General features: G+C 38.7%; 1 protein-coding gene and 1 pseudogene across 1 annotated transcript in view; both read left to right on the forward strand.

Annotated features, from left to right (window-relative positions):
* The window catches only part of MRPS14 (mitochondrial ribosomal protein S14), a 28,244-nt gene extending 13,654 nt beyond the window's left edge, over positions 1 to 14,590 (forward strand). Inside the window, exon 3 of the mRNA XM_077763141.1 lies at positions 14,145 to 14,590. Coding sequence (XP_077619267.1) covers positions 14,145 to 14,327 — 183 coding nt within the window. The 3' untranslated portion in view covers positions 14,328 to 14,590. The remainder of the gene's footprint in view (positions 1 to 14,144) is intronic.
* LOC144230939 (swi5-dependent recombination DNA repair protein 1 homolog pseudogene) lies at positions 1,618 to 2,487 on the forward strand (annotated as a pseudogene).
* Positions 14,591 to 21,084: the final 6,494 nt, after the last annotated feature.

A 21,084-nucleotide genomic window follows, 5' to 3' on the forward strand; every position in this document is an offset into this window, starting at 1 on the left:
TTATCATATTGAGTTTATTTTTGCATGTTGTGTAAGAAAGTGGCCCAGTTTCCTTCTTCGGCAGGTAGCAGTGTAGTTTTCCCAACCACATTGATTGAAAAGACTGTCTTTTCCTCACTGTGTACATCCTTGCTTCCTTTGTTATAGATTAATTGACCATATAAGCATGGATTATTCCTGGGCTCTCTAGTCCTATTCCATTGACCTAGTGTATCTGTTTTTGTGTGGGTACCATGCTGTTTTGATTGTTACAGCTTTGTAGTATATCTTGAAATCTAGGTTTGTGATACCTCCAGCTTTGTTGTTTCTCAGGTTTGCTTTGGCTATTCAGGGTCTTGTGTGGTTCTAAACAAATTTTAGTATTACTTGTTTTAGTTCTATGAAAAATCCTGATAGGGATTGCACTGAATCTGTAGATTGCTTTGGGTAGTATGGACATTTAAACAATATTGAGTTTTCTAATCCATGACCATGGAATATCTATTTGCTTAGTATGGACATTTAAACAATATTGAGTTTTCTAATCCATGACCATGGAATATCTATTTGCTTGTGTCATTTCAATATCTTTCATCAGTGTCCTCTAGTTTTCAGGGTTTTTCACCTCATTGGTTAAATTGGCAAACATACGAGAAGTAGTACGTTAATCACGTATGAAGCCAATATGGGAATTAAAATGCTAAAGTAGTAAAATCCGTTTTATCTACAAAAATTAGTCTAAGGATACACAAAATAAGATGTAAAATATGACATCATATACATAAAACATGGAGGGGATTGATTTAGTGCTTTTAGTGTATGTTTGAATTTAAGGTACAGTTAACATAATACAGATTGTTAAACACTTAAGATGCTATATATAACCCTGTGGTAACCACAAATGAAGAAGTTATAGTAGATACACAAAAGATAAAGAGACGAAATCCAAGTGTAACACTAAAAGACATCAAATCCCAAGCGAAGAGAACAAGAGAAAGGGGGGAAAATCCCCAACAAAAACTACAAAAATAATAAGGACACAGTCAACAAACTGGTAATAGCTGTGTGTGTATGTGCATATATATATGCACATATATGCATATATATATTAGTAATTACTTTAAATGTGAGTGGACTTAATGCACCAATCAAAAAGATACAGGGTGGGGCGCCTGGGTGGCTTAGTCGGTTAAGTGTCCGACTTTCGCTTAGGTCATAATCTCGCGGTTCGTGGGTTCAAGCCCTGCGTCGGGCTCTGTGCTGACTGCTAGCTCAGAGCCTGGAGCCTGTTTCAGAGTCTGTGACTCCCTCTCTCTCTGACCCTCCCCAGCTCACGCTGTCTGTCTGTCTGTCTCTCTCTTCCAGAAATAAATAAAACATTAAAAAAATTTAAAAAAACCAAACATATAGGGTGATGGAGTAGATTAAAAAAAAAAAAAAAGACCCATCTATACACTGCCTACAACAGATGAACGTCAAGATCTAAAGATGTATACAAACTGAAAATGATGGGATGGAGAAACATATACCATGCCAATAGAAATGAAAAACAAAAAGCCAGGGTAGCAATACTTTAGGTACGCTTTCTGCACTGTGGGGACATCAGAGGGAGAGGCAAAGCAAGATTTCTTTGTTGAGATGGTAGAGCCCACCCCTAGCACCCCACAGGATTGTGCCAGCCCACCATCCCCACATGCAAGTAATTCACAGGAAAAGAACCTGTGAATGTAACACTTAGAGAACTATTAAGGAAAACTAGATCTTCATTTTAATTCCTGTTACAGTGTGGTAAAACATCTTAAAGTAGAATAAAGAAAATGATCAGACTTTTTCAGAGAAACCGGCATCTTCAACAGAAGAAAACTGTTTGGAATTTCAAAAAAAGTTTTAAACATATAGACAATGAATTTGAAGAAAGAGCATATTTGAAAAATACCTTCAAGAATATCAGTTCAGGGGCACCTGGCTGGCTCAGTTGGTAGAGCATGTGACCCTTGATCTTGGGGTTGTGAGTTCAAGCCCCACTTGAGTATAGCAATTACTTTAAAAAAAAATAAAATTTGTGACAGGCATGGATACTCTTTTTTTAATCTAAATTGATACTGAGTCATGCAGTGACCTCTAAAGTGATGCTGTGAATGCGGATCTTCTCAGATAAGGATTAAGTGTGAAGAAAAAGCAAAATTGGTAAAGCTGATTGAGGAGAAAGACCTTCTTTGGAGGCCAAAACCGGTCAAAATGTACAGATCAAAGATTGACATGTCTCAGTGACAGCTGTTAATACAGAAGTGGAGATGCGGGAGCCAGCTGTGGCTTTATGAGTTGGAGTCAGCTATGTCTGAGGGGAATAAGCAACCCAACTGTACAAAGTTGACAGTCCACTCTGGGTTAGGTGATAAATTGCTACACTATAACAGAAATGAAGAATTTATCAGTGTTCAGTTATTAATTTTTTCTACAAAATATTTTTTGAGAATAACAACTAAAGAAATACTTAACACATTTTAAAAGGAAGGTAGAAACCATCAGGGCTTACAGAAAGGTACCTTGATGAACATCAATTTAGGGCACTCTGTTATATAAATATAAAATAAGTTCTAAAATGAAAATTTAGAGGGCATTTGGGTGGCTCAGTTGGTTAGGTATCTGACTCTTGAGTTCAGCTCAGGTTGTGATCACAGTTTGGTAGATTAACCCCCACGTCAGGCTCTATGCTTACAGCGTGGAGCCTACATAGGATTCGCTCTCTGCCCCTCCACCCACTTCATACACACTCTCTCAAAATAAGTAAGCTTTAAAAAATAAATAAAATGAAAATTTGGGATTTGGGATCCATTTGCCAAAGAAAACTGGACATTTAAAAACATGGAAAAAACTTAGATCATGTTTTAAAAAATAATTTGGGCATTTCTTGAAGTCTGTTTTAATACATTATTGTGCTAAAAAAGTTTTATTTTAAATGTTAAAAAAAGTTCAGTCTGCTGGATGTCTAAACCTTCAGGTTTAGTGGCCGAAAAATGCCTGCATGTCTTCTAAGTTTATGAACCTTATTTCCATTTAACACATATATCCATCTGGGTGGTGTAGCAGGTGATTAAATTTGTTCATATGTACAAAATTAAAAAAAAGACTTTAAAACAAAGACTGTAGCAAGAGACAAAAAAGGGCATTAATAATGGGATTAGTCCCATAAGAGGTTGTAACAATTGTATATACCTATGTACCCAATATAGGAGCACTTAAATATGTAAAGCAAGTATTAATAGATATAAAGGGAGAAATCGACAGTAAAACAATAATGGTAGGAAGCTTTTACACGTCACTTATTTCAGTGGATAAATCATCCAGACAAAAAATCAATAAGGGAACAGAGGCTTTGAATGGCACGTTAGACCTAACAGATATATATAGAACATTCCATTCAAAAACAGCAGAATATACATTCTTTTCAAGTACACATGCAACATTCCCCAGGATAGATCACATGTAAGTTCATAAAGCAAGTCTCAATAAATAGTAGAGGATTGAAATCGTATCAAACATGTTTTCTGACCGTAACAGTATGAGACTAGAAATCAATTACGAGAAAAAAAATCCAGAAAAAACCCAAACACTTGGAGCCTAAACATGACACTAAGCAACAAATGAGTCAGGAAGAAATCAAGGAGAAAATAAAAAAATACATGGAGACAAATGAAAATAAAAACACTGTAGTCCAAAATCTTTAGGACATGGCAAAAGTATTTCTAAGAGGGAGGTTTAGTCATTTGGGCCTACTTCAGGAACAAGAAAAATCTCAGCCTAACCAGGGGCGCCTGGGTGGCTTAGTCGGTTAAGCGTCTGACTTTCGCTTAGGTCATGATCTCGCGGTTTGTGGGTTTGAGCCCTGCGTCGGGCTGTGTTCTGACTGCCAGCTCAGAGCCTGGAGCCTATTTCAGAGCCTGTGTCTCCCTCTCTCTCTGACCCTCCCCTGCTCACGCTGTCTCTCTCTCTCCTAGAAATAAACAAAAATATTAAAAAAAAAAATCTCAACCTAACCTAACACTTAAAAAGAAGATCAAATCTCAGAGCTTAGTAGATGGAAGGAAATAATAAGGATCAGAGCAGAAATAAATGAAATAGAGACAGAAAAAAATAACATTAGAAAAAGTCAGTGATAGAGCTAATTCTTTGGAAAGATAAACAAAATTGACATTTAACCAGACTTAACAAGAAAAAGTAAGGAATGTAATCAGAAATGAAGGAGAGGAAATAACAACTGACATCACAGAAATACAAAACATTACAAGAGAATATTTGAAAAATTATATGCCAACAAATTGGACAAGCTAGAACAAATGGATGAATTCCTAGAAACATACACTTTCTCAAAACTGAATCAGGAAGAAATAGAAAATTTGACCACAGGGTGCCCAGGTGGCTCGCTCAGTCGGTTAAAGCATCTGACTGGCTCTGGTCATGATCTCACAGTTTGTGAGTTCAGCCCTGCATCTGGCTCTGTGCTTAGGATTCTCTCTCTCCCTGTCTCTCTGTCCCTCCCTTGTTCATGCTGTCCCTCTCTCTCTCTCAAAATAAATAAATAAAACTTTAAAAAATATATATATAAATAAGAGAAAATTTGAACAGACCTATTACTAGTAATGAAATTGGATTGGTAATCAAACTTCCAACAAACAAAATTCCAGAACCAGATGTCTTCACAGATGAATTGTATCACACATTTAAAGAAGAGTTAAGGGGTGCCTGGGTGGCTCAGTCAGTTGAGTATCCAACTCTTGATTTCGGCCAAGGTCATGGGATTTGAGCCCAGTGTCGGGGTCTGTGCTGAGCATGGAGCCTGCTGAAGTTTCTCTCTCTTTCTCTCTCTCTCCACCCCTCTCCCTCTCTTTCCCCCTTCCTCCCTACCTCCTCTTCCTCTGTCCCTCTTCCCTGCCTGTGTTCTCTCTCTCTAAAATAAAAAATAGAGTTAATGTTTATTCTTCTCAAACTATGTCAGTAAATGAAAGAGGAAGAAAAACTCCTGAATTCATTCTACATGTCCACAATTACCCTGATACCAAACCAGACAGAGACACTATCAAAAAAAGAAAACCACAGGCCAAAATCTCTGATGAACACAGGTGGAAAAAAATCCTTAAAAAAAAAAATTAACAAAGCAGTTCCAACAAATATATTAAAAGATCATTCACCACAATCGGAGAGATTTATTTCAGAGATGCAAGAGTGGATCACTTCTGGCAAATCGAATCAGATACATCACACTAACAAGAGAAAGGATAAAAACCATATGATCATCTCAGCAGATGCATTTGACATAATACAGTAGCCATTTACAATAAAACTCAGCAAAGTCAGCATACCTCAAATTAATAAAGGCCATGTATGAAAAACCCACAGTTAACATCCTACTCCACAGAGAAAAATTAAAAGCTTTTCCACTGAGTTCCAGAATAAGACCAGGCTGTCCACCCTCACTACTTTTATTCAACATCGTACTAGAACCCTTAACTGCAGCAGTCACACAAGAAAAAGAAATAAAACCGTCGAAATTGGTAAAGAAGTAAAACTGTCACTGTTTGCAGATGACCTGATACTATATATAGAAAACTCAAATGAAAAATCTTAGTACTGATAAATGATTTTAATAAAGATGCAAGATAAAAAAATTAATATATAAAAATCGATTGCATTTTTATACACTAATAATGAAGTAGCAAAAAGAGAAATTAAGAAAACAATCCCACTTGCAATTACACCAAAAAGAATAAAGTACCTAGAAAATATTCTTAATGCTTAATAGGTTATGTTAATATAGTGGATTTTATATGCATTTTCTTATTTAATTTATGCACTTTTAATGAGTAATTACTGTGCTTTCTTACAGTCTAGCACAGGATCAATCATACTTGTTAGGTTTAAATGAATACAATCACACCAGTAGGCACATATATAAGAATAAATTTCTGCTGAGGAATCCTTAATGCAGACTTTTGTAGTAATCTCTTTTTCCTCCATCTCGACTGCTTTTACCCTTCTAGATTCATTCTCTACATTGCAATTGATCTTTTAAAAATGAATACGTCAGGGTGCCTGGGTGGCTCAGTTGGTTGTGTCCATCGTTGGTCTTGGCTCAGGTCATGATCTTACAGTTTGTGAGATCGAGTCTCATGTTGGGCTCTTGGCTCAGGTCATAATCTCATGAGATGGATCCCTGTATGTGGCACCTGCATGGGATTCTCTCTCTCTTCCCTTTCTCACTCTCTCAAAATAAATAAATTTTAAAAACAAATAAAAATGGAAATCTCATCTGATCTCTTATCTCTGCTGCCAGAATCTTTACCATAGATGTCAGGGCTCTGTTACCCTCTTTCTCCAGCCTCAGACTTGCTCTGCAGCCCAGAGGTTTCGGATTATTGTGATGCATAAGTCATATGGGAAATAACCAAACTTTCTACAGTAAGGAACTAGAAAAAGAAGAGTAAACCTTAAGCCCAAGTTAGCAAAAGAAAGGAACTCACAGGGGTGCCTGGCTGGCTCAGGTGGTAGAACATGTGACTCTCAGGGTTGTGAGCTCAAGCCCCACATTAGGCAGAGAGCTTACTTAAAAAAAGACAAAGAAAGGAAATAATAAAGATCAAAGCAGAAATAAATGAAATAAGAGCCCAGAAACACACTAAAGATCAATGAAACTAAAAGCTGATGTTTATAGGGGCGCCTGGGTGGCTCAGTCTGTTGAGGTTCTAACTTCAGCTCAGGTCATGATCTATGGTGTGTGGGTTCGAGCCCTGCATCGGGCTGTGTGCTGACAGCTCAGAGCCTGGAGCCTGCTTCAGATTCTGTCTCCTTCTCTCTCTGCCCCTCCCCTGTTCACACTCTGTGTCTCTCTCAAAAATAAGTAAATGTAAAAAAATTTTTTAAAAAAGCTGATGTTTTGAAAGATAAGCAAAATTGACAAATCTTTAACTCAGCTAAGTAAAAAAGCAAGAACTCAAAATCAAAATGAAAAAGGAAACATTACAGCTGAGATCTCAGAAATTCAAAGTATCATAAGAAACTGATAATGAACCATTACATGCCAACAAATTGGATAACCTAGACAAAATGAGTAACTTCCTAGAAATATACAACCTAACAAGACTAAGTGGAGGAGAAATAGAAAATATGAACTGACCAGTAATAAATAAGGCTATTGAATTAGTAATTGAAAACCTTTAAACAAAGAAAAGCCCATAAATGACTTTATGAGTGAATTCCGTCAAATATTTAAAGATGAATTAATACCAATACCTCTCAAACTCTTCCAAAATATTAAAGACAAAAGAACACTTGCAAATTTATTTTATCAGGTCAGCATAATACTGTTCCAATGCTAAATAAAGACACTATAAGAAAAACTACAGGCTAATGTCCCTGAAGAATATAAGCAAAAATTCTCTACAAAATATTAGCAAATCATATTCAATAACATATTACTAGTATCATCCACCATGATCAAATAGGATTTGTCCCTGGGATGCAAAGATGATTCAACAAATTATATCACATTAATAGAATGAAATATAAAACTCACAGCTGAGACACGGGTGTCTCAGTTGGCTGAACATCTGACTCTTGATTTTGGCTCAGGTCATGGATCCCAGGGTTGTGAGATTGAGTCCTATGTTGGGCTCCACATTGGGCATGGAGCCGGTTTAGGATTTTCTCTCCCCCTCTCTCTCCCTCTCCCTCTCTCCCTCCCTCCCCCCCTTCCCTGCTCAAACTCGCTCTTGGTCTCTCTCTCTCAAAAAAAAAAAAATCATAAACTTATCTCAACAGATTGCAGAAAGAGCATTTGACAAAATTCAACATTATTTCATGATAAAAGCTCTTAACAAATTAGAGGTAGAGGAAACGTGCAACAAAAGAATAAGCCTCTAGCTAACATAATTTTCAATGGTGAAAGGTTGAAAGCTTTTCCTCTAAGATCAAGAATAGGAAAAAGATGCCTACTGTTGGCTCTTCTATTCAACATAGTACTGGAAGTCTAGCCAGAGCAGTCAGGCAAGAAAAAATTTTAAAAAAATGTTTTAATGTTTTATTTATTTTTGAGAGAGGGAGAGAGAGAGCGTGAGCACGGGAGGGTCAGAGAGAGACGGAGATACAGAATCTGAAACGGGCTTCAGGCTCTGAGCTGGCTGTCAGCACCACAGCCTGATGCAGGGCTTGAACCCACGAACCGTGAGATCATGACCTGAGCCGAAGTCGGATGCTTAACTGACTGAGCTACCCAGGTGCCTTGAAAAAATTTTAAAAAGGCATTCAAATCAAATCTGAAAAGGGAATAATGTAATCTGATGTACAAAAGCATCAAAATCAGTAGAATACTTAGGAATAAATTTAAAGAGGGGACATATCTGTACACTGAAAACTATAAGACATTGATGAAGGAAATTGAAGAAAAAAAGATATTCTGTGTTCAGGGATCAAAAGAATGAATATTATTAAAATGTCCATACTATACAAAGCCATCTATAGACTCTTTGCAATCCTTATAAAAATTTCAGTGGCATTTCTCACAGAAATAAAAAAAAATTAAAATTAAAAAAAACCCTAAAATTCGTGTGGAATCACAAAAGACCCCTGAATTGCTAAAGCAGATCTGAGAGAGAACAAAACTGGAGGCCAAATGCTTTCTTTTTTCTTTTTTTTCTTTTTCTTTTTTTTTTTTGTAGTAAATGGACCTACACACCTAATTTTTAACGTTCCTTTTTTTTTTTTTTTTTCCCAAGAGAGTGCATGAGTGAGTAGGGGTGGGGCAGAGAGAAGAAGACAGAGATCCGAAGCAGGCTCCTGTCAGGTGCTGTCAGCACAGAGCCCGATGTGGGGCTCAAACTCATCAACTATGGGATCAAGACCTGAGGCAAAGTTGGACGCTTAAAGGACTGAGCCACCCAGGCGCCCTGACGCACTTCCTAATGTTTAAGACTTTATTACGGGGGCACCTGCCTGGCTCCGTCGGTAGAGCGTGACTCTTGATCTTGGGGTTGTGAGTTCAAGCCCCACATTTGGTATAAAGATTACTTTAAAGTCTTTAAAGAAAAAAAAAACTTTATTACAAAGCTATAGTACTGAAAATAGTTTGATATTCCATAAAACATAGAGCAGTGGAAGAGAACCAAGAGCCCAGAACCCATCCCTGTTGATTCCCAACAAGGGAACCAAAACTGCTTGATAGTGAAAGGGTAGTGTCTTCAATAAATGGTGTTGGGGAAACTGGATGTTCATGTGCAAAAGAATGAAACTGGACCTCTGTCTTATACCACTGACAATAATTAACTCGAAATGGGTGAAAACTTAAAACCTGAAACTATAAAACCTCTAGAAGAAAACGTAAGGGAACCTCCTTGACATTGCTATTGACAATAATTTTTTAGATACGACACCAAAAGTATAAGCAACAAAAGCAAAAATAAATGAGTGGGACTGCATGAAAGTAAATAGTTTCTGCATGGCAAAAGATCTGAGCAAGGATTAGTATCCAAAATATGTAAGGAACTCCTCTAATTCAGTTGCAAAGAAAAAAAACAACAGCAGCAAAACAACCCAAAACGATTTCTGTTGAAAAGTGAGCAGAGAACCTCAGTAGACATTTTTCCAAAGAAGACATACAAATGTCCCCAACCAGTACATGAAAAAATGCTCAACATTACTTACCATCAGGGAAATGCAAATCAAAACTACAATGAGATATTACCCTATACCTGTTAGAATGATTATTATCAAAAAGACAAAAGGTAAGTGTTGTCAAGGATGTGGATAAAAGGGAACCCTTGTGCACTGTTGGTGGAAATGTAAATTTGTGCACTAACTATTGAAAACTGGAGTTTCCTCAAAAAGTTAAAATTAGAATTTCCATATGATCTAGCAGTTCTACTTCTGAGTATCTGCAGAAAATGAAAATCGTATTTCAAGAAGATATCTGCACCGCCATGTTCATGGCAGCATTATTCACCGTAGCCAAGACATGGAAACATCCTGCATGTCAGCAAATGAAGGTTGTCAGCAAATATTTATTCAAAGAAAGTGTGTGCGCGTGCGCGCGCACACACACAATGTAATGGGATTTTGCCCTTTGCAGAAACCTAAATGTACCTTGGGAGCATTACATTAAATAAGTCAGAGGAAGACAAATATTGTTTGATCTCACTACATATGTAATGTGGAACAAGTTACACTCATAGGAACAGATTATAATGGTGGTTCCTAGTGGCTGGGAGCTGGAGGAAATGAGATGATGTTGGGCATAGTATACAAACTTCTGTTTATAAACTGAATAAGTTCTGAAAATCTAACATATAAAATTGTGATCATAGCTAACAATACTGTATTACATGCTTGAAACTTGCTAAGAGAGTAAATTTTAAATGTTCTCATCACCCATAAAAAGGTAATTATTTGGGATGATGGAGGTGTTCATTAGGCCTCATTGTAGTAATTATTTGCAAGGCATACATGTATCAAATGTGTTACACAATGTTATGTGTCAATTATATCTCAGTAAAGCTGGGAAAAAACATGGGGAGACAACAGAAATACATTCACATATTTTCCAAATGACTTAAACAAGAATGTATATAGTGGTGAAAAACTGAGGGCTTTTCCTTTAAGAACCGAAACAAGACAAGGAGTCTACTCTTGCCAGTTTTATTCTACATAGTACCGGAAATCCTAGCCACGGCAGTCAGACAAAAGTTAGGTATAGACAGCATCCATATTGACAAGGAAGAGGTTAAACTGTCACTATTTGGAGATGACATGATACTATACATAGAAAACCCTAAAGATTCCACCAAAAAACTTATTAAAAGTAATAAATGAATTCAGTAAAGTTTCAGGATACAAAATTAATTCACAGAAATTGGTTGCATTTCTATACACTAATGACAGAGTAGTAGAAAGAGAAATTAAGAAAACATTCCTGGGATACCTGGGTGGCTCAGTTGGTTAAGGGGCTGACTTCGGCTCATGTCATGATCTTGCAGTTTGTGAGTTCAAGCCCTACATGGGGCTCTGTGCTGACAGCTTAGAGTCTGGAGCCTGCTTCAGATTCTGTGTCTCCCTCTCTCTCTGCCCCTCCCCTGCTTATACCATCTCTCTCTGTCTCTCATAAATGAATAAAAATATTAAAGTAAAAAAAAAAAAAAGAGTTCCATTTATAGTTGCACCCAAAACATTAAAATACCTAGGAATAAACTAACCAAAAGGTTGAAAGATCTATACTCTAAAAACTATAAAAACATTGATGAAAGAAAGACAATACAAACAAATGGAAAAATATTCCATGCTCATGGATTAGAAGGATTACTATTGCATAAATGTCCACATACCCAAAGCAATCTGCAGATTCAGTGCAATCCCTATCAAAATACCACCAGCACTTCTCACAGAACTAGAACAAATAATATTACGATTTTTATGGAACTACTTAAGAGCTCAGGTAGCCAGAGTAATCTTGAGAAAGAACAAAGCTGGAGGTATCCCAATCCCAGATTTCAATGTACAACAAAGCAATAATAATCAAAACAGTACTGGCACAGAAATAGGCATCGATCACTGGAACAGAAACTCAGTCTACAACAAAGGAAGCAAGCATGTACAATGGGGAAAAGACAGTCTCCTTGATAAATGCTTTTGGGAAAGTGGACCACTTAACCATACCCAAAAATAAACTCAAAATGGATTAAAGACCTAAATGTGAGGCTTGAAACAATAAAACCCCTAGAAGAAAATATAGGCAGTAATTTCTTTGACATCAGTGGTAGCAACATTTTTCTAGACCTGTCTTCTTAGGCAAGGGAAACAAAAGCATAAATAAATTATTAGGACTACACCACAATAAAAGTTTTTGCACATCAACAAAATGAAAAGACAACCTAATGAATAGATGATATTTGCAAATAATAAGAGGTTAGCACTCAAAATATGTAAAGAACTCCTAGAACTCAACACCCCCCAAAAAGCAAATAATTCAATTAAAAATAGGCAGAGAAAAAAAAGGGGACCTGAATAGATATTTTTCTGAAGAAGACAGATGGCCAACAGACACGTGAACAGATGCTCCACATCACTAATCATAGGGAAATGCCAATCAAAGCTACAGTGAGATGTCACTCACCTTCCACTTGTCAGAATGGTTAGAATTAAAAAGATAAAAAGTGTTGGCGAGGATGTGGATTAAAGGGAATCTTCGTGCACTGTTGGTGGGAATATAAATTGGTGTGTCCACTGTGGAAGACAGTGTGGAGATTACTCAAGAAATTAAAAATAGAAATACTGGGGCGCCTGGGTGGCTTAGTTGGTTAAGCGTCCGGCTTTTGCTTAGGTCATGATCCCGCGGTNATAAAATAAAAAAATAAAAATAGAAATACTGTATGAGGGGCACCTGGGTGGCTCAGTCGGTTAAGCGTCCAACTTCGGCTCAGGTCATGATCTCACAGTTTGTGGGTTCGAGCCCCACATTGGGCTCTGTGCTGACAGCTAGCTCAGAGCCTGGAGCCAGTTTCAGATTCTGTGTCTCCCTCTCTCTCTCTCAGAAATAAATAAAAACATTAAAAAAAATTTTTTTAAAAGAAATAAACATTTTAAAAAATTTTTAAAAAGAAATACTGTATGATTCAGTCAAGGCGCCTGGGTGGCTCAGTCAGTGTTTGACTCTTGATTTTGGCTTAGGTCATAATTTTGTGAGATTGAGCCCCGGATTGGGCTCTACGCTGACAGCACAGAGCCTGCTTGGGTTCTTTCTCTTACCTTCTCTCTCTGCTGCCCCCTGCTCTCACGCGTGCACACACACACACTCTCTTTCTCAAAAACAAATATTAAAATTTTTTAATAAAATACTATATGAGTCAGTAATTCCACTACTGGGTGTTTACCTATGGAAAGTGAAAACACTAATTCAGGAAGATACATGCACCTCTGTGTTTACTGCAGCATTATTTACAGTAGCCAAGATATGGAAGCAACCTAAGTGCCCATTGACAAAAAGTTGGATAAAGAAGATGCATGTATGTATACATATATATACATATATATAATAAGTGACATATTAGCCATAAAAAGCAATGAGATCTTGTCATTTTCAACAACATGGTTGAACCTAGAAAGTATTATGCTAAGTGAAATAAGAAAAATGCTATATGCTTTCACTTATATGTGAACTCTCAAAAACAATAACAGAAACAGACCCATAAATACAGAAAACAAACTGTTTAGCCAGAGGGAGTGGGGGGTACAGGCTTCTTGTTATGGGCGAATAAGTCACGGGGATGGAAGGTACAGCATGAAGAATATGGTCAATGGCGTTGCAATGGTGTTGTGTGATGACAGTTGGTAGCCACACGTGGGTGAGCACAGCGTAATGTGTAGACTTGTTTAATCTCCATGGCGTACACCTATAGCTGACAGTGTGTGTCAACTGTACTTCAATAGAAATAAAAAGATTCAGAAAGAAGAAAATTTATACAGCTGCCCTATTCATAATAGCTCAGAACTGGAAACCACCCAGATGTCCATTATGTGTAGAATGGATAAGCGAATTCCAGTATGGTCACACAATGAAAATCAAACAGTATGCATGAATCTCACAAGCATAGTATTGAATGGAAGAAGCCAAAGAGAAATGAATAAAAAAGAATGCCTCCTGTATGGTTAGATTTATATAAAATTCTAAATATGAAAAGCTCATCTACAGTGTTAGTAATCAGGTGAGCTGTTAGCGGATGGTGTCTGTGCTCAGTGTCTGAAAGGAGGCACAGGCAGGACCCAGGGTGCCCATCATGGTTTTGTTTTGTTTTTGTATTCTAGGTACTTATTACTCAGATGTACTGTTAAAAGTTGCTGAGCTGTTACATTTCCGGTTTGTAGATTCTTGTGTATTTATGTTAAATTTCTATAAAATTTTAAATATCTTATTGGGAGCATGCCACACATTTGTGACACATTTCTGTCATTTTTCTGGTCCATTTGTTTCTACCCAGAGGTTAGGGTTCACTACAGTGTCCAAGGTTCTTTGAGCAAACTGGCTACATCACTGACTCTAGCCCTTTGTTCCCTTACTGTAAGCATTGACTTAAGCATATAGAATAAGTATATGCATGTGATATGTGTAATGTTGTGACTTCCCTTAGGAAGTGGCCGATGGAGAAATTGCTGCCCTTCCCCGGGATAGCTGTCCTGTTAGAATCCGAAATCGGTGTGTTATGACGTCCCGTCCACGTGGTGTAAAGCGGCGCTGGAGGCTCAGTCGTATTGTCTTCCGTCACTTGGCAGACCATGGGCAACTGTCGGGGGTTCAGCGGGCAATGTGGTGATCCGCTCCGGACCCACTGGGCAGTTCCGGCAAGAAGAGACTTTTCTAACAGACAAAACCCTGGCTTCATAGGGGTCGAGTCTGCCTGATGTTGCCTACATCTAAATTACTTTTTAATTTTCAATGAAGAAATTGGGTTGTTTCATTCTGTCAGTGAACTCAGGCTGTCTGTGAATTCTCTTTTTTCTTGGACTTAAAAATTAAACATACTATTTCCATGCATAGTACAAGGAGTAGAGTAATAAATATTCTGTGAAAATGTTCTCTGTATGCCTCCCTTTTCCTTCACATTTAATCTTTTAGCAACATCCTAAGGGTTCCTGTATTTTTTTAAGGGCATTATTTCATAAAGCAATTTTATCTAATAGTTAATGCAACACATGGACAAGGAGCTCATCTGTGGCCATTTGTAATCCGGGGCTGGGCTTCCCTGACCTGCGCAGTGCACTTTACTAGTTCTCATTGTTAGAGGAACACTGTGTGCTATGTTGGAAGGTAGAGCCGATGTTCTTGATGGTCTAATGTTCAACTTCTTTGTGTGATGGCGGAACATAAACCACTAAATGTTTCCTTGTTCCACCTTCAACAGCCTTCAGAACAAAATGTCTCCTTAAGCCCCTGAAAATCTATCCAAAGAGGAGCAGTTTTGTAGGAATAGTATAGATTTTCTGTATTGTTGTCTATAACAGAAATGAGTAGAGAGAGCAGAAGGTGGTCTTGTTCAGTAGCTGAGCAGTGACCACCCAGTGACAGAAATGTCCAGGATGTAGTGTGGAAGCCCCTGTGTGCCATCAGAAGAGTGTTTCTGGAGCAAACATCTGAACTTCATTCAGGAGGCAAGGCACGAGATGTTTACAGAGGGAACAGTGCAAGCAGCCACTTCATTGTATGAGGAAGATGAGACCCAAGACAAAGGCCCAGTCATGGAAGAGGTCACATTATGTGAAGGTAAGACAAATACTGGCTGCTGGAGAGTTTTAAGCAGAGGAATTACATCATCGGTTTCCTCTACAGATAACTGACGACCACATGGTAGATCTAGGCCGTGAGAGAAAAGGCTCCGTGCAAGATAACCAGTTAGGAAGATGTCATAATCGTTCTGGAAAACCAGGGCCTGGACAAAGGGAGTTCAGTCATTAGCAAAGAAGACAAGTGGGACAGATTTTAAAAGTCTTATTTAGGAAAGAAAATTGGGCCAGACTTAGAGGCTGATTACATTTACTAGAAAAGGGGACTCTCTGTTCCTGGTAAGGGTGACCAGGAGGATGGGAGAAGGCAGCACCAAGATAGAAAATACAGGAAGAGAAGAATGGGTTTGGAGGAAACCGGGTATGTGAGTTCAGGCTTCAGTTGTGCTGTTGGAGATTCGTCCATGTGTCTTCTCCATGGAGAAGTCCAATGGGCAGCTGGAGAGCAGAGTCTGGAATTTTGGTGGAGGTGAAGCCGTGAGAGAGAATTAGCACAAACCATGGATTCTTATTTCCCAAGTTTGTATTACAACTAAAACTGGAATGCTCTAGTTAACACTGCAGCCACTAATTAGGATGTCAGATCTGTGGGTTTCTGGCAGATCATTGATAGGACACCCTCTTCATTGGTTTGAACCTGGGTCCGAGCACAATCTGTATATTTCATTGGTTGCTGTGCCTCTCATCCCTGTTTTCCTCCTACAACTCATTTGTCCTGTACAGTGGCCAACATCTGGCTGTGTGCTTCTTCATAGTTACATTCAGAGGCTTGACAGGGTCCAGGCTCAGTGTTTAAGGGATAAATCTTCACAAGTGTGCTGTGTCCTAGTTCCTGTCACATCAGAAGGCACATATCTGGGGCGCCTGGGTGGCTCAGCCAGTGGAGTGTCTGACTCTTGGTTTCAGCTCAGGTCATGATCTCACGGTTTGTGGGATCGAGCCCCATTTGTGGGATTGAGCCCCATGTTGGGCTCTGTGCTGACGTTATGGAGCCTGCTTGGGATTCTCTCTCTCTCCCTCTCTGCCCTATCCCCGCTCGTGCATTCTCTCTCAAAATAAATAAGCTTAAAAACCCACAAGGGGTTATTTCTGAAATAAAAATTCACCCTTAAAGAAAAAGAAAGCAAATATCTGTCCAACTTTCAGTGCTAATGGACTAATGGGTTCGGGTAGGGGCAGCCTGCTCCCTGCATTCAGTGTGTCCCCTAAGGATTTTAGCGTTTCATTGATGATTTTTACCCTAGTCTTTATTTCATTAAGGTTACAATAGTGACTTTGTAAATTCCATCATTTTTTCTCTATTAGCTGGCATTTTTCTATAAGGACTTTTTCTTCAGTGATACTTCCCTGAAATTCGTTTCTTTCGATCAAGACTACATACAGATAAATGCATGATTCCATTTTAAGTTACAGAGTAAATGAGTTAGTACTCTGACAACTTTCAAAAGTAACATGATTTTTCACTATCGTTATGAACTCGGAGATTTTCTGTAGATTTGCTTCAGTGTACTCCAGACGGTATTTTGATGCTCAAGTTAATCCTCCCACTGCCCCTTGTCCAGCCACTATTGGGTCCTACATCCTGTTGATTTAATGAAGGAAATTTGGTATTTCCTCACTTTCTGGCATAAGAGAACCCAGGCTTACCTTGGGTGTTTTCTGCCTCAGACATTTTCTTCAAGGGTCCCTGGTCCTTTTGTAGGAAATGTTTAGAGACCACATCTGAGCACTAAAGTTGCTACTCTTTGCTACTGAATTCTGAATTATCCTCACCTTTAGGCCCTCTCAGTGGGTGTTGCCAGGAAATGTGTATTTAAAAAAATAATAATGGGGCACCTGGGTGGCTTAGTCGGTTAAGCGTCGGACTTTCGCTTAGGTCATGATCTCGCGGTTCGTGGGTTCGGGCCCCGCGTCGGGCTCTGTGCTGACCGCCAGCTCAGAGCCTGGAGCCTGTTTCAGTCTGTGACTCCCTCTCTCTCTGACCCTCCCCTGCTCACGCTCTCTCTCTCTCTCTCCTAGAAATAAATAAAACATTAAAAAAAATAATGGTTGTTTGTATTGATTCTGTACTTGTGAAAATATTAACCCAGTTCATTACTTTTATCATATACATGAAAATAGCTTTAACATACTACTGGTTTTACTCCTAACACTAGTAATTGCAGCTTTAAGGCTTCTACCTATGGTTCTTTTTGTCTTTTCCGTCCCAAAAGCAATGGACAGAACACTGTATTTTAAAGTCACTTGTAAGTAATGTGTCACAACTTTGTAGGTTTTCAAATGTTTCAAAAGTTTACTTAGCTTTTTAAAATTTGAGAGAGCAAGGATCAGAGGGGCAGAGGAAGAGAGAGAGACGATCTTCAGCAGGCTGTACACTCAGCAGTCAGATGCCCAACTGACTGAGCCACCCAGGCACCCCATATTTAGCTTTTAAATTCTTAATTTTGATGGTTCTAAAATTGAAACTATAGACAAAAGTACACCCACAAGTGTTGTTTCCATCCTGCCTTGTTCTTTGCCCTATTGGTGACCGTTCTTACCAGTTTGGGTGACTCTTCTAGCTTCTTTTTGAAACAAGCAGATACATTATGTGGATTCACATTTCTCACCCTAACACTAAGGGAAGTATCCCATAAACCATGTTTACATTTTGCTTTTCTTGTATCCTGACAATTTTTCTGTACCAATATGGAGAAATAATCTTCATGTCTTTTTGTGACTGTTAAGGACTCTCCCACTGGATGTTACCTGTTTATTCGGCTAGTCATTAATTGGCATTTGGCTATTTCTTTCTTTTTTCTTTTTTTTTTTTCATTTATCATTATAAATTTTTGCCAGTGTTAGCTGTGGGAAAGAGGCCAAAAGTAGACTTGTGAGTCAAAGGATAGATGTGTAGATAATTCTGTATTAATTCTTAATAATTCTGATAAGAAATTACCAGCTACTTTTCTATGGGAGTTCTTACGTTTATAAGCTTTTTATTCCGTTCCCTTATTAGGTATTTCCCCATACTCTTTAATAGTATGTTAAACTTTTGGAGTTTTTCTGGCAAAAGATAAACAATGTTTTCATCTTCTGAACAAGCAAGCATTGGGGCGCCTGGGTGGCTCAGTCAGTTGAGCGTCCAACTTAAGCTCAGGTCATGATCACACGGTTCATGGGTTTGAGCCCCGTGTCAGTCTCTGTGCTGACAGCTAGCTCAGAGCTCTGACCCTCCCCTGCTCACATGGTTTCTCTCTCTCTCTCAGAAATAAGTAAAAAAACATTAAAAAAAAAATGAACAACCTCCACCGCAGCAACTTCTTACTTGACACATCCCCAAAAGCAAGGGAATCAAGAGCAAAAATAAACTATTGGGACCTCATCAAGATTAAAAGCTTCTGCACGGCCAAAGAAACAGTCCACAAAACTAATAGGCAACCAATGGAATGGGAAAAGATAGTTGCAAATGACATATCAAAGGGTTAATATCCGAAATCTATAAGGAACTCACCAAACTCCACACCCGAAAAACAACCCAGTAAAGAAATGGGCAGAAGATAGGAACAAACACCTCTCCATAGAGGACATCCCGATGGCCAACAGACACATGAAACGATGCTCAGCATCTCTCATCAGGGAAATACAAATCAAGACCACACTGAGATACCACCTCACACCAGTCACTAAAATGAGCAAATCAGAGAACTCTAGATGCTGGCAAGGATGTGGAGAAACAGGCACTCTCCTACACTTTTGGAGGGAATGTAAACTGGTACAGCCCTTCTGGAAAACAAGTGTGGAGGTTCCTCAAAAAATTAACAATAGAACTCCCCTATGACCCAGCAATAGCACTGCTAGGAATTCACCCAAGGGATAGAGGAGTGCTGGTGCATAGGAGCGCATGTACCCCAATGTTCATAGCAGCACTCTCAACAATAGCCAAAACATGGAACGAGCCTAAGTGTCCATCAATGGACGAATGGATCAAGAAGATACGGTTTATCTATACGATGGCAATGAGAAACAATGAAATCTGGCCATGTGTAGCAACATGGATGGACCTTGAGGGTGTTACGCTGAGGAAAATAAGGCAGAGAAGGACAAATACCATGTTTGCACGTATAGGAAGATTAGGAGGAACTTAACGGAGGACCATGGGGAGAAGGGGGGAAATGGTAGGGGAGAGGGAGAGAGGCAAACCAAGAGACACTCTTGAATGCTGAGAACAAACTGAGGGCTGTTGGGGGTCGGGGAGAGGGGAAGGGGGGGGATGGGCATGGAGGAGGGCACTTGTGGGGATGAGTACTGGGTGTTACATGGAAAACAACTTGACAATAAACTATTTGTAAAAACAAAAAAATTCGTATGTATTTTTATAACTCAGAAAAGTACAAGAAATAAAATGTTAAACACCCAGAAAAAAAAAAATCTTGAATTAAAAAAAAATGAATAAGCAAGCATCTTTTTGCATGTTACAGTTACTTTTATTTCTTTATGAACTTAATTTGGGAATCCTCTCCGTAGTACTGTCATGTTTTGGGGGTTAGGTTACTTTGCCATGTGGATATTAGGTAGTTAAAATTACAAATACACTAAAACCTTGGGTTGCAAGTAACTTGGGTTACTTGGGTGATTAATACAATGAAACACGTGGGTTTGGAATGTTCCACAAGACTAGCAAACATTTCTAATGTGATAAATGAGCGATATTTTGAAATACAAGTAGTACGTGACGCTGAACATCACATGATCACAACTGAGCCAAAGGTTTTCTCTCTCACTGTGGGATTGTGGGTGATTATTTCCCAAACTTGGATGATTGGTCTCAGGCTGCGGTGTTAGGCAGAAATCAAGATTTTTCAGAATGTTGGAAGGTGCCCACAACTGGCACGAGTGCATTTTTTATCATTTCAAACACCTATGGACAGTCCTTTCTTTGCTTTTCCTACAAGAGTGAGCTTAGGAATTGCTTTGCTTCATTCTAGGGCACGCTGCCTGCAGATACAGACCCTTTCCTCTGCTGCATTAAATACAGTGTATGACAGTTTATTAATACTATACTGTAGTCAACATCCGTGCGAGTATACAATGGGCCCCGTGCAGAAAAACAGGTTGAAAAGAAAGGCAGTAAGCAGGAGAGGATTATAGTGGAACTTAAGGAAATCATCGAGAAGTACAAACGAGGTACGTGAGTGGCCAAAATTGCAAGATTTTATACAAAGTCTACATTTCACCTGTAGAGAAAAAGGCAGAGGAATCCTTTGTTTCAAGTGAGATTAAGAAGATGTGTAACATGTAGGGAACAGCAAAATTTTGGAGAAAAGCACCACCCAAACAAGGCTGTAGCAGTGCAAGTGATGAATGTTTTAACGACAGTGCAATGTCACATTTCTGCAAAATCCTCAAAAGGAGGCAAAAGCAAGTGTCATTGGATAGGTTCCTTGTTAAAGTTGCAAGGAAGAAAGATTCCATTGAGCCAGTAGATCTCAGTGATGCGTTTGTGACAATGAAAGTCCTCCTACACAATAACCCTCCTCTCTTATCTCCCTCATACCAGCCATGGAGGTTTATCAAAGGTAAGTGCGGGTGAATTTATTTGTATTTTCTATTTATTATTTTGTATTATAGTACTGTAATCATTTTTATATGCATATTCTTGGGTTGTGGAGCAAATCATCTGAGCTTCACCACTTCTTGGGAAATTCATTTTGACATACAAATGCATTGGATTATAAGCATGTTTCCGGGAGAAAGTATGTTCACAAACCGAGGTTTTACTGCATTTAGCTTTATTCTAGATCTGAAGTC

Source organism: Crocuta crocuta, unplaced genomic scaffold, assembly GCF_008692635.1.
Source record: "Crocuta crocuta isolate KB4526 unplaced genomic scaffold, BGI_CrCroc_1.0 scaffold3, whole genome shotgun sequence".
Lineage (NCBI taxonomy): Eukaryota > Metazoa > Chordata > Mammalia > Carnivora > Hyaenidae > Crocuta > Crocuta crocuta.